The sequence below is a fragment of the Vulpes vulpes genome, chromosome X (genome assembly GCF_048418805.1).
Source record: "Vulpes vulpes isolate BD-2025 chromosome X, VulVul3, whole genome shotgun sequence".
In the NCBI taxonomy this organism is placed as follows: domain Eukaryota; kingdom Metazoa; phylum Chordata; class Mammalia; order Carnivora; family Canidae; genus Vulpes; species Vulpes vulpes.
In genome coordinates this window covers 11,659,246-11,673,392 of record NC_132796.1, presented here as the reverse complement: position 1 = coordinate 11,673,392, position 14,147 = coordinate 11,659,246, and the positions used below count along the sequence as shown (strand labels likewise).

Genomic DNA, 14,147 nt, shown 5'->3' with positions numbered 1-14,147 from the left:
ATATTTGTGGCTTTCTAATGTGTCTCACTGGTTTCTGGTTAGATTTTTGTAAATGCAGAATTTTATGTGTGTTTATGTGTGCACATGTGGGTCAGCGTAGTGGCGGTCTTGTGAGATAGGTTACTATTTTTTGGATGAGATTGAGAAGCTCGAGGCAGGAAGAAAAGAGAAAGAGGGCAGCCCGGGTGGCTCAGCAGTTTAGCACTGCCTTCGGCCCAGGACGTGATCCTGGGGACCCGGGATCGAGTCCCACGTTGGGCTCCCTGCGTAGAGCCTGCCTATATCTCTGACCCTCTCTCTCTCTCGTAAGTAAATAAAATCTTTAAGAAAAAAGAAAGAGCTTGCCAGGAGGGCAAGGCTAGAGCAAGGTAACCTGTAGCTCCTCACTCACTCCCCACAGCTCTAGGCGCTCTTCTTTGCTCCAGACACATGCTCCCTTCTTAACAGCTCTAGTCTGAGAATCAGAAGGGAACTTTCAAAATTAGGATGTGGAGGAAAACATTAATTTTCTGACTCAGAATTTTAGAACCATGCATGAATTTAAAAATCAGTGGGTCCTATCATGAGATTTTTCAGATGAGTGAATTAAGCCCAGTAGAAGATACGTGCTTTGTTAGTCAACGGGAAAAGCAATGCTGGCATCGGTGCCTTCCCATTTCCAGTTCAAGAGTATTTTTAATGACTACGTTGTTGGAGAATTCTAGTAAAAATTAATCCAGGGGCCTCTGTGATTAAAGCTCTTTGCAGTAGGCAGGGATACTGCATCTGCTACTGAGACAGAAGTTAGGAAAGACACTTGAACAGGGATTCTTCTTCTAGAAGAGAACCAAATACTGTCCAGGCAGACGAATCATCACTATGTGAAGTTTACCCTTGATCTTTTTATCTTATTTGCTTATTTTTAAGTAACTGCTACCTTCAACGTGGGGCTCGAACTCACGAACCCGAGATCAAGAGTCACATGCTCCCCCGACTGAGCCAGCCAGGCGCCCCTACCCTTGATCTTTTTAGAGGTAATTTTAGGAGACTTCATCAGGCAAAACCAAATCCTTTCCAGATGGTGCCATACACACCTAAGGATCGTAGAGAATTAGATCCTGTGTCCCATGGGTGCTGCCCTTGTTTTATGTATGGTTCAACATCTTCAGATTGATTGTGAATGTTTGGCCTCAGGTTGCGTTCAATGCTGTAAGTCTTTCTGGTTTCATTTATGTATGCACAGGGGAATTTGCTTTTGCAGCCTTTGAAGCTACATTGATGCAGCTTGGCCTTCTAAGCCACATAAAACCACCTACCAGACCTTTTAAAACCCAGAGCTTCAAAAATGAGATATTCATATTATTTACATTATTTACAGTTCTTTATTCCAAAATTTAATGTACAGACACACACTTTGACCATACCAAAACACCTGTCCTAAAGAGAGGCATTTTGCTAAGGGTAAGTAAAGATACTGATGAGTAGTACCCTATGTATACTGTAAATAAATGTATTACTGTGCATGGGATTTTTCCATTATGAAAATCAGTCAATAAATATTTATTGACTACCTACTATGTGACAGGCACTGTGGGTTGGCCCTGGGTGAAATGTCCGTATCCTTGTAGTGTTTATAAAATTATTCTCTGCAAAATGATGCCTTTATCAAGGATAGTAAATAACTCTGGGCTCTGGAGCCTCTCTTTTGGTCTATTGACACATGTATGTTTTTAATGAATGTAAGCTTTTTGCTAAAATATAGACACAGACAAGTACATAAATCAAGTGTACAGATCAGAAAATTTTCACCCAGTGAACACACCCATAAAACCAGAATCCAGGTCTAGCGACAGACATTGTTTGGCCTCGGATATCTCGTTTTTAACCCATTCCAGCTCCTAAGCTTCCCAAGGTAACCACTTTTCTGACTTCTGAAATCATAGATTAGTTTTACCTTATTTTGAACTTCAGAGAAATGGAATAATACGGTCTATGATATTCTGTGTCTGCCTTCATTTGCTTAATAGTATGATTGTGAGATTCCTCTGAGGTGTTGTATATAGTTGGGTTCATTCATTCTCCTTGCCACATAGTATTTCATTGTGTAAGTAGATTACAACTCACTTATCCCTTCTATCATTAAAGATAGCTGGAATAGTTCAATTTTTTCTGCTGTTACTGACAGTATCACTATCAAGTGATATCAAGATTCAAGTTCTTGTCTTTAGGTGAACACTTCTGTTGGGGATCCACGTATGTATGGAACGCTGGGGTCATAGGTAATGCATTTATTCATCTGTCCTGCATACTGCCAAGCAGTTTTTTGCAGTGTTTATACCAAGGGCTAGTCCCACCAGCAGTGTATGAAAGTTATTCCACATCCTTGCCAAATTTGGTGTTGTGTGCTTTTTCATTTTTGTGTGTATTTGCAGTTTTAAAAAAGTCAAACAGAACCGCTGGGGCTTTGTGATAAATGAGACATAAAGTTCATAGCAACAGTGATAATCCCTTGGATCTTGGACTGTGCCAGTGATTCAAAATGGTATCATAGTGGATTACAAACTCTGCTTAGCTGTTGATGGAATCAGAGCCACTGTTTACAGTGCAGAGTCCCACAGAAGTTTGCTTTTCTCACATTCGGAGTTGTGGCTTTTTCTTCAAGCTAGTGGTGGTAAACAACCTTTTTTTTTTTTCCCAAAAGGGCCAAGTTAGAACAAATAAAAATATTTACTGGCCACCTAAATTTTTTTTAAATGGACATGGCCTTATTGAGACCTGGGGGAGAAGCATACACGGGGATATGAGATAACCTACTATATCAAGTAGAAGCCTGGAAGTGAGCAAGCTGAGGCAACTCTTGGCCGACAAACTATTCACCTCAGACTGTATTTGAGATGTGGTTATAGGGAGACAGCTGTCATCCTGAAATTAGTTTGTCAACCATGTTGTAAAGCTAGGAGGGTTAACTTTTAGACCAAGGTCTTAAGAGGGGGATGTATGGTAGCCCATTCCCTTGCTTTAACAGCACTTGTGAAGGGAGGAACCGGTAATATAATCATCCGGGCCCGACGCTCATCAGAGAAGGGCCCAGCTGAAGTGAAGAACTTTATTTTTGGAAAAGAGGCTAATGGTTTCCTTTTCCTTTTCAGTCTAAGATTTACACGCGCACACCAACCTTATATTTGGACTTCAAATTGGACCAAGGAGCCAAGCATTCCCAGCCTATTCCTAAAGGTATGATGGCTTCTGGGGTTTCATCATCAGAATCAAAAACGAAAACAAGGGACCACTTTCTCTGAAATGTGCTCATTTCTGAACCTTAGCACGAAATGCTATGATAGACTTTGTTTGGGTGTAAGTACATTTGGCAAATATTGCTGGGGCTTTTCAAGCAAAGATCATGTGGAATTCATAGAATGTTAGGGCCAGACTGCCTGCCCCCCGCCCCCCTTTTACAGGTGTAAACACTGAGACTCTACAGATTAGTTACTTGGTCAAGGCGTCATCAAGACTTGCTGGGCAAGGCAGGACTTTTATCCCCATCTCCTGATTTCCTAGCCAGTGGGGATTCAAAGTGTTCCTGGAGGCAGATTTCAACCTCATCGCTTGTGAACAGGTGCTCATTGAGCTGTAGATATCTCTCAATAAAGGTGTTGTTACGGATGACTGACTTACCCTAGAGTTGACTTTTAAATTCAAAGAATAATTACAATACTCCCAGGTGTTTAATGCCGATTTCATTTGTTTATTTAAAGGTTTTATTTATTTGGAGAGAGCGCACAAGCAGGAGGAGGGCGAGAGGGAGAGCGAAAATCCTAAGCAGACTCCCCGCCAAGGGTAGAGCCCCTTTCGGGGCTTGATCTCACAAACCCGAGTTGAAACCAAGAGTTGGATGCTCAACTGACTGAGCCACACAGGTGCCCCAAGGCCTATTTTATTTTATTTTTAAGATTTTATTTATTTGTGAGAGACAGAGAGAGAGAGAAAGAGAGAGAGGCAGAGACACAGGCAGAGGGAGAAGCAGGCTCCATGCAGGGAGCCTGATATGGGACTCGATCCTGGGATTGCAGGACCATGCCCTGGGCCAAAGGCAGGCACTTAACTGCTGAGCCACCCGGGCGTCCCAACCCAATTTTATTTTTAAAACTGGTTGCATCTGAGGTCATTAGGATTCACCTTGGATCCATTATTTTCTTCTTTGGTTTTGTGGTACTGGTTATTTTTAGGTACAGAAAAACTTTTTAGATTTATCTACTTAAACATATGCCTACCCTTATACACAACTTTTATAACAGCAAGTGTGAAAGCATATATGCTTTTTTAAAATATAGATTTTATTTTTATTTTTTAAAAGATTTTATTTATTCATGAGAGACACAGAGGGAGAGAGAGGCAGAGACACAGGCAGAGGGAGAAGCAGGCTCCATGCAGGGAGCCCGACGTGGGACTTGATCCCGGGTCTCCAGGATCAGGCCCTGGGCCGAAGGCGGCGCTCAACTGCTGAGCCACCTGGGCTGCCCTGAGCCACCCGGGCTGCTCAGATTTTATTTTTAAGTAACCTCTATACCCAACGTGGGTCTCGAACTCACAACCCCAAGATCAAGAGTCCTATGCGTTTCTGACTGAGCCAGCCAGACGCCCCAGAAAGTGCATATGCTTTAACCTTAAGTGCAGTGCTTTTTACTTATATTTTTGAGTTTTCTTCCCTCCAGTTCCTTCCGGTATCTTCCCTATATATCCCAGCTCTAGGATCTATCCTAGATATATACTCACATTAGGTCTTGCTGTGTTTTCCCCTACACCCACTATTCTACACTGACATATATGTGCATGCAAATGTATACATACACAGGGCTATTTTTCATCATTTTACCAAAATGGAATCATACGATAAATACATTCATGCATCTTTTTTGACCAACAATTCCTCATGGAACTCTTTCCCAATCTGCTTGTATGGCTCTTTATTCTTTGACTTAATTTTTAAAATTTGTAATTGAAGTAGAGTTGACATATAATATTATCTTAGTTTCAGGCGTACAACATAGTGCTCCTACAGTTATGTATGTTACGGCACGCTCACCACAGTAAGCGTCCTCACCGCCTGTCACCACACAGAGTTTTTCCAGCGTTATTGTTGACTCTATTCCCGATGCTGTGCTTTTCATCCCTATGACTTGTTTATTTTATAAGTGGAAGATTGTATATCTTAGTCCCCTTCGCCTATCTCCCCATCCTCCTCCTCTTCAGCAACCACTAGTTTGTTCTTATGAGTCTCTTTCTCTTGGCCGTGGTGGTAATGGTGGTAACGGTGGTCTACTGTGCTATGGGTTGACCCATACAGGCACTCCCTCTGTACCTGGCACCTGGCCACTGCACACTGGTCTGTGATAAACATCCATATGCACATGCCCTTCCATACGGGCACTTATTTTGATGCGGTAGGTTTCCAGGGATGGTCACAAGGTATATGCATGTTTAATTTTAAAACACATCGCCAGGCTGCAATTCAGAAACACAATCGTCCTTTCCATCAGGAGCATCTGAGAGCACCAGTTTCTCCATGACCCCACTGATACTAAGTGGATGGTTCATGTTAAGTTTTGTCCTACCCTGAGTCACTACTCTATATATGGCACTTTAAAAGGCTCTCCTTCTGTTTTATTTTGTCATTATAAATTGTAAATCTGAGATTTGTTTTCAAAAACATTTCTGGAGGGATGCAAAAGCCAGTAGCTTAGAAATGCACATTTATCACTGAGTCAGTATAAACCCACTTGGAGCAGATCTGTTATGAACCCAGCTATGAAACCGAAGAACCTGTCTTTTCCAGGACATCACTTCTAATTATAGTGTATCCTCTTTTTCTCAGTGTCTCTGTCTGCCTGTCTGTCTCTCTCTCCCACTCTCTCTCTTTCTCCCTCTCTCTCTCTTTCTCTCTCACACGCACACACACACACACGCTTGTCTCTGTTTTCATTACATTCAGTGACAAATCCAAAGTTCGAGGTGTGTCTGTCCAGTACCAGACAAACAATGTAGTTCAGGTATCATAAAGCACTTATTATTTACAAGCTTGATAGTTCTGGCTGCCTATAATCAGCCATATTGACTGGTGAAATTATGCTGCATAAATTTTATTATCAAGTCATTCAAGTCAAGGTCACCTTTTATCCTTTTTTTTTTTTTTTTTAAACCACCTTTCCAGGTCAAATTCCATTATAAAACCCGAAGACTGTTTAAATTCATTTTATTTGGGTGCTTTGCTGCATCAATATTTCTTAAAATGTGTTTGTCATTGGCTGGGTCCTGGACATGTTTTGTTTATAATATTTTGAGTGTTTTGTTACTCATGGTAAGGGGATTTGACATGGATGTCTGAGTTATGTTTGGCTTTTGGCATAAGCTTTGTGATCTTGCTGATCTAATGTTGACATCGTTGTATCATTACCAAAGCAGTGGGATAGAAATAGAGGCATACAGCGCTACTATCACATCCCTGCTACCAGGGAAATATGTATTTCCCAAGGGAAATCGAGTTAAGGGTGATCAGAAACATTTCTCATGAATCAGACTAGGTTTTATATGAATTCTTTCCCATAAATTGTATGAGAATTGTTTTTTACCATCTCTGTCTTTCCTTTGGTTAAGACATATTTCTGTGGAGTTGGGCTAATCCTGCAGAAAACAGATGTTTCATGCAGTGATGATTTGGAAGGGAGCTGATATCAGGAACCAAGCCTGGACAGTGCATCACTTACAAAGAATCCAATTTGTCAAGTCTCTGACAGTACCAGATTCCTTTAACATCGGCCACACGTATTTCATGTTAGCTCTTGGCTAAAATGGGAATAAGCAGTTGTTTTTGGTTTGGTTTTTTTTGTTGTTGTTGTTGTTGTTGTTTTTGCCGAGACTTTGACCATCTCTTACAAGCAGTTTGATCTTCCTTGCTGAAAACTGACATGCAGATAATACTGTTATCATTCACTGAGAAGACCTAAATCTGTATTTCTAGGGAAGGATCTATCTGTCCCCAGAAACCTGGGCCTTCTGGTCCTCATGTCCCCTTTATCTTCTGACTCCATTGAAGTTTGGCTCTGAACAGCCACTCTCTCGCTCCCAGTCTTCCTTCACAGTGACTCTGCCACCAGGTATTTAAAGCATGATCTGGGGACAGCCTGGGTGGCGCATCAGTTTAGCGCCACCTTCGGCCCAGGGCGTGATCCTGAAGACCCGGGATCGAGTCCCACATCGGGCTCCCTGCAGGGAGCCTGCTTCTCCCTCTGCCTGTGTCTCTGTCTCTCTCTCTGTTTCTCATGAATAAATAAAATATTTTAAAAATAAATAAATCATGATCTGGAATGTTAAAAGTGGAGGGTGGTTATGGTATGGAAACACTTAATTTTGTGTTCTTTTACTTCCCCCAACCTTTTAATTTTCTTTGCTGTATGTACATCAATCCAAAAGATGTCTTTAGAGGACCTATAGCCTACCCTTCTGTGGTAAGCAGAATAGTGGTGCCACAAAGATGTCCACAGCCTTAATCCTTGGGACCCAGGAATACGTTACTTTCCATGGTAAAGGGGATGTTGCAGATGTGATTAGGTTAAGGATCTTGAGATGGGGAGAGTGGCCTGGATAGTCCAGGTGGCCCCAGTATAATCAAAGGGTCTGTGTAAATGGAGGAGGCGGCGAGAGCAGAGTGAAAGACCAATAGAAGCGCAGGTCCAAGTGATGTAGTTGCTAGTTTTGAAAATGGGAGGGGGCCTCATGCCAAGGAATGGAGGCAATCTCTAGAAGTTAGAAAAGACAAGGAAATGCATTCTCCCCTAGAGCCTCTAGAAGGAAGGCTGCCCTGCTGATACCTTGATTGTAGACCCTCAAGACCCATTTTTGGACTTTAGACCTCCTCAACTATGAGATAACGGTTTGTGTTGCTTTAAGCCACCAAGTTTGTGGTGATTTGTTACAGCAGCAATAGGAAACTTTAAGATAATTCATTCTCTTAAATATTGTCAATGTATTTTTGCTTCTGTGGGAGGAAAAAAACAGAAAGGAGCCCTGTCAATTACATCCCAGTAAAACTGGGGGTGGGGGGATAGGAATGAATGCTTCAAACACTTTTCTAAAAAGTAGATCTTAGGGGCTCCTGGGTGGTATAGTCAGTTAAGCGTCTGGCTCTTGGATTCAGCTCAGGTCGTGATCTCAGGGCTCCGTGCTCAGCGTGGAGTCTGCTTGGGATTCTCTCTCCCCTTTCCCTCTTCCCCTCCCCTCCCCCCTGCTCTCACTCTCAAATAAATCTTTTTTTAAAAATTAGATTTTAATGCTGTGTATACAGTAACTACTCAGTAAATCCCATTGGGTTATGTTTAAATAAATCTGATTGTATTACTTACCTATGTTGCTGTATAACAAATTACTCCCAAGTGTAGTGGCTTATAAGATAACATTTGTTGTCTCATGGTTTAGCTGTGGTCTCTGACTCAGGGACTCTTACAAGGCTGTGATTCAGGTGTCAGCGGAGTCCCAGCAATCCCAGAGCTTGACTGCGAAGGATACGCTTCCAAGCCCACACCCGTGTGGTTGGTGACAGCACTCAGTTTCTGAGATGTGTTGGCTGCAGTCCACCTTTACTTCCTTGTCACATGGGCCTCTCCATAGGACAGCTCACAACACGGCCTCTGGCTTTATCAAAAGCTTACAAGTGAGAGAGGAAGAGAAAGAGTGAGCAAATGGAAGCCAGAGTCTTGATGTAACCCAGTATCAGAAGTGACAGCCCATTAGTTTCGCTGATTCTGCTGGTTAGAGCCAGGCCAATAGGTGCAGCCCACGCTCAGAGAAGAGAAGGTTGCACAGGGCATGAATGCCAGGAGGCACTGGGTGTCTTCAAGTCAGCTTGCCAAGCTTATGATCTTGAGTCAAAGTGCAGTACGTTTTCCATATGATCAGTGACTCAAAAATGTAGTGGTTTTTTTTTTTTTTTTTTTTTTGAAAATGGAAGGGAAGCCATGGTGAATTCTCCTCAGAGTTCCTGCCTAAATGTCATTAGCTACTTTTGAAAGGAGAATGCCCCAAACATGAATGATTCATGTGGAATCTTAGATTTTCAGGGAGAAAATCTTAGATTTTCATAGAGAGAACAAAGGCTGCTTTTGTTCACTACGCAGAAAACATGATTTAATTCATGGCTAGTTTTTGCCAAGCTCTCTACTTACCAGTAGTACATTAAGTCAATCACCGAGCCCCTCGTCCTTAGGATATACTCATCACAGTGATGGATGTTAGTAAGTCTTCAGAGCAGTGATGACCACGAACCAGAGCCTGAACATAAAATTATCCAGGGAGAAGCTTCATATTTTCCTTTGACTGGGTTGTCAATCTTTTTCATACTGATTTGTAGGAGCTCTTTCTATATTGTGGGTGCTTGTCATTGTCAGTTGTTTGTGGTGCAAATATCTCCTCCCCTTGGCCTTCTGTTTCACTCTTCTGTGTACTATTATATTTTTCTATCCATTAATAAATAAAAATTCCTAAATGTATCGATCTGTACCTTAAAGGCTAGTGAGTGCTTTCTGTGGCTTCTTTATTAATAAACCCTCTCAGCTCAAGATCATGAAAATGCTCTATTATAGATGCTTTGTTGTTTTGCCTTCTGTATTGATATATCTACCCCTGCAGTTGAGTTTCCTATGCAGTGAGGTGCAATTGCATTGTTTACAAATGTGGTTTTCGAAAAGAGAAAAAAAAATAGCACAAATCCATCATAGGGAATATCATGAACATTTTGGGGGGCTCGGACTTCACTGAATCATCCAGTAGGAATAATAATTATAGCTAACATTTAGTAAGTGCTTATCGTTTGCCAGAAATTGCTCTAAGTACTTCCCTTATATTAACCCCTACGGTGAGGTAAGGACTGATTATTTTATTTTTCAGATGAGGAGGCTGAGGGACAAAGAAGTTACTTACTTGACCTGAACTTACTCAAGGTCAACGAGCGAGGGAGTGTTGGGATGAGAGTGTAACTTACACGGTTGCACTTGCGCTGTGACTCTTAACTACTGAGGTCCAGACGAATGAGGGGGCCTTCGCTCACCAGCACCCCCATCAGTAGTACCTCGGGCATATTGGTAAATCAATCCAAGACTCTGCAGATAGGTTAAGGAAAAAACCAAGTTTTGAAAATTTTCAAATGCATCTCCCCAGTTTGAAAATTGTATTGTTTTTCCAATATATCGTTTTTAGAAGAGAACAAATTAAATTCATAGTTAATGTAAAGTAATAAATCATTCGAAGAATTTAAACACATTTCAACTTTGACAGGGTTTTTTTTTTTTCTCTTTTCATAGTTTCAGGTCCTCCTTAAAAATCTTTTTTCTCTTGGGGGTGTCTGGATGGCTTAGTAGGTTAAGCCCCAGACTCTCGGTTTCAGCTCAGGTTATGATCTCCGGGTCCTGAGATCAAGCTCCGTGCTGGGCGTGGAGCCTAAGATTCTTTCTCCCTTTCCCTCTGCCCCCCCCATAAAAGTTTTTTTTTTAATCTTTTCCCTCTTAAAACAGGTGCCAGAATATGCCCTTTGATCATCTTAGGGCATTCTCTGCTTTTTCAGGTTTCTTTTGCTTTCTGAACCTTTATTTAATCCTTAAAGTTCTATATATTTGGGTTCCCACTTGTCTTGCCATTAATCTAAGTTCATAGGCCTAAAGTGATTTCTATTTTGCAGCCCTCAGTATAATTTTATGATTATAACTACATATTTGAAATGCTTTCTGAATTTTTCTGAGCAATTAAAAACCAATTGTGAGCACTGTATATTTGAAGATGAGAAGAGTGTGTCCAAATAAAGCTAAGAAATAATAGTAACATGTATTTTTAAAAAAGATTTATTTATTTATTCATGAGAGACACAGACTGAGAGAGAGAGACAGAGACAGAGGCAGAGACATAGGCAGAAGGAAAAACAGGCTCTCTGCAGGGAGCCCGATGCGGGACTCAATCCCAGATCCTGGGATCACGATCTGAGTTGAAGGCAGGCACCCAACCACTGAGCCACCCAGGCATTGCGTAACATGTATTATTTTAGTTAAAAATGGTCACATTAATATATCTCAGTGGTGGGAAAACTTCACTGTAGGCTTAGTCTATAAAGACCAGAAAGCTTCCATGGGATTCTTTCTCTCTCTCTCTTCCTCCCTCCCTCCCTCCCTCCCCCTATCTATTTATTTTACAGAGAGAGAGAGCGAGCATAAGCAGGGGAAGTGGCAGGCAGAGGGAGAGGGAGAAGCTGACTCCCCATTGAGCAGGGAGCCAACAGGACCCTAGGACCATAGGATCGTGACCTGAGCCTGAGGTGGGTCTGCCGCCCATCCTAGGTCTGCAGGCGTGAAATCCATGGTGAGGGAGCTGCCTGCCCAAGATGAACTTAGGGGCATGGAAGGTAGGAGAAGTGTCGTGAGTGATGTGGTTTGAAGTGGTGGGGTTCGGAGCCGAGGGCCAAGAAAGAATTCTTGAGGTCCCTTCAGTGCAAAAAGGTGGTTTTACTAAAGCACGGGGACAGGACCCGTGGGCAGAAAGAGCTATGCTGGGGTCATGAGGAGTGGCCCATTATATACTCTCAAGTTGGGAGGGGCTCAGGGACAGTGTGAGTATGTCAGGAATTTTGGAAGCAAGGTTTCCAGAACCATGAGCGGGCTGGCTATTATTAGGGAAAGGTACTGTCTAGTAAAAACTCAGTCCTGAGACCCTTCAGATGTGCATCAGTGGGCCATATGCGTGGGGCATGATTGCCAACATATATCTTGGAGAGTAGAGAAAAGGGAAGTTTCCAAAGGAATGTTTATGTTAAAATAGACTTACAGGATCCCGGTGGTGGTCAGGCTAAGATTGCCTCTTGCCCCTCAGCAAGGTCTTAACATACAGGCAGCTGAGTCCCTAGAGGAAGGTCACTCTGCCTGTTTCAGGGACTTGTCAGTGGGCTGTAGTCAGTAAGGACATTTTATTTCTTGTGCTTTTGTTCCCACATCACATGTATAGGGAATAGCTGGAAAGTTCATTGAAATAATGAACTCTCCGGCTAAGGCAGCAGGAGAATGAGCTGGGTTAAAGCAAGGAATGTCGCCAAGAAAAGCTCCCACTAGGGACATTGGCAAGAATTGGCAACCTCCCTGGATACGAGAGCAGAAGCCACAGAAAATGATTTGCATAGTTCATAGCTTTACATTTTTTTTGTTTGACTAAAGGAGGTCCGGCTTCCATGTGTTGCTGATTAAACTGTCCTCCAGGGCCAGAGGTGAAGTGAGACCTCCAGCCCAACTTACTTGCTCTGTCATGGCCCAAGGGAGGGGAAGAGCTTCCCAGCTGCACAGAGCCAGTAGCTTGGAGACCGTGTTTGTGGAAGAAAGGAAACTGTAGGGCCTGCGACCTCTGACAACAGTAAAAATGTGGGGATGGTATCAATTCCTGGTGCAGGACTTAAAATTGGGCAGAGTGGGGAGGCAGGAGAAAAGGATGAGGAGACCAGAGAGCTCTTTGCTGATGTAATCCTGCTCTTCACAGACGAGGAATAATTGCAATAAAAAGTGGTGGTTCTTAAACATATAGGAAGCCTTCACACAATCCAGCTCTTGTTTCACGGTAAATTAAACGAGGTTTCTAGCTGGGGCACAAGGGTGTAAGAGCACCAAGTTTGGCCACTCGCCCCTGACAAAATCCAAAGGCAGAGAAAGAAGTAGTGGTGAAACAAGAAAGGAAAAAAAAAAAAAAAAAAAAGAAACAAGAAAGGAATTTATTTTAGTGAGACCAACCCCAGGAATACAGCAAACCAGCATCTCAAAGATTGTCTCCAAAGTGCTGAAAATACGTCCAGGTTTGCAGAAGGACTTGGCCATTCCTTTGAGCAAATGTTTGACCCTTCTGGATCACGTATAAAGATGAAACAGAAAACAAGCCAGGGAAATTGTGTGTGGACTAGTTTTCTTTTTGGAGGGTGAGTAGAAATGAAGCAAAGAGGGTGGAGGAGAAATGCGATGAGAACAATCCGAGTAATCCCAGTTAAAAACCCAGCTGAGCAATTGAGAGCTCTGAGGGTTTTTTTTCAAACTCCGAAGCCATTAATTTTTTAGTACCTTTCAAGCATGAAGAAGGGATTGGTTACGTAAATTATGACGTGTCCTTACAACGGAATGCTTTGCAGTCTTTCCCGAGGATGAGTTACTTCTCTGTTTTGACATGGAAAGGTATTCGGAATAGAACACTGAGTTTGTTCTAGCTTTTAAGCAAATGATACGTAGCGCCGGAAACAAAAAAGAAACTGAAAGCATAAATATCAAATTGCTAGCAATATTTATGTCAGGCCGAGAAGGAAGATCACAGAAAGATTTTCAGTTTAGAGATTACACCCTTCCAAGTCTTAAAATATGTTTTAAATTGATGTGTGTGCATTTTTTTTATAATCCGAACAACACGGCGAAGACATTAGCCCTTTGAAAAATCAATGTGAACAATGTCCCATGGTGAATGTTTTCAAGGAGCAGCGAGGTAAGGGGTTTTGTCGCAGAGTTTCATTGCACATCGGGCTACATAGGACTGGGGAGGCTGAGCGTCCATCCAAAAGGAGAGACAGCAGCACTTTCATAGAGCCGCCCCCCCACCCCCCCAGATAAGACACTGGAACTGGGCCGTGGGTTGTTGGCCTGTGCTTGCAGCATCCCGACCCTCCTCCCCCAGATTGCACAACTGGTCCACCCCAGCTGGGCCTTCTTCATGCCGGTGTCTCCGCCCACAGCGCAGGCACGGGAGTGCGTGATGTTCACTGACGGTAGACAGAGAAGGGAGAACAAGTGTGAGTGAGCTGTCAGCCGGTGGAATTACTTCCAGAGGCCTTAAACTGAGTCTGGTAAAAATCCCAGAGAGGAAAGCTTGGAAGGTGGGAGGGTGAACCTCTTCTGGTATCTGCCCAAGGGTCTTGGTTTACTTCGCCATCCTTTGGATTTTCTCAACCAGACTCGGTTGATGTCGAGTGATATCAGTCATACCTTCTCTCTTGGGTGTTTCACCCCACCTGTCTTCGCACCTGCATCCCTAGAGTGTATTTGGTCCTCCGTGATCCTTCCACGCCTGCCTTTGTTTTGTTCACTGTGTCACCACGTCAACTCTCAACAGGGTGACAC

General features: G+C 42.8%; 1 protein-coding gene across 3 annotated transcripts in view; it reads left to right on the top strand.

Annotated features, from left to right (window-relative positions):
* The window catches only part of PIR (pirin), a 105,654-nt gene that overhangs the window by 71,909 nt on the left and 19,598 nt on the right, over positions 1-14,147 (top strand). For all 3 annotated transcript variants that reach the window (XM_025986708.2, XM_072744888.1, XM_072744887.1), the window contains exon 6: positions 3,129-3,213. In XM_025986708.2, coding sequence (XP_025842493.1) covers positions 3,129-3,213 — 85 coding nt within the window. The remainder of the gene's footprint in view (positions 1-3,128; positions 3,214-14,147) is intronic.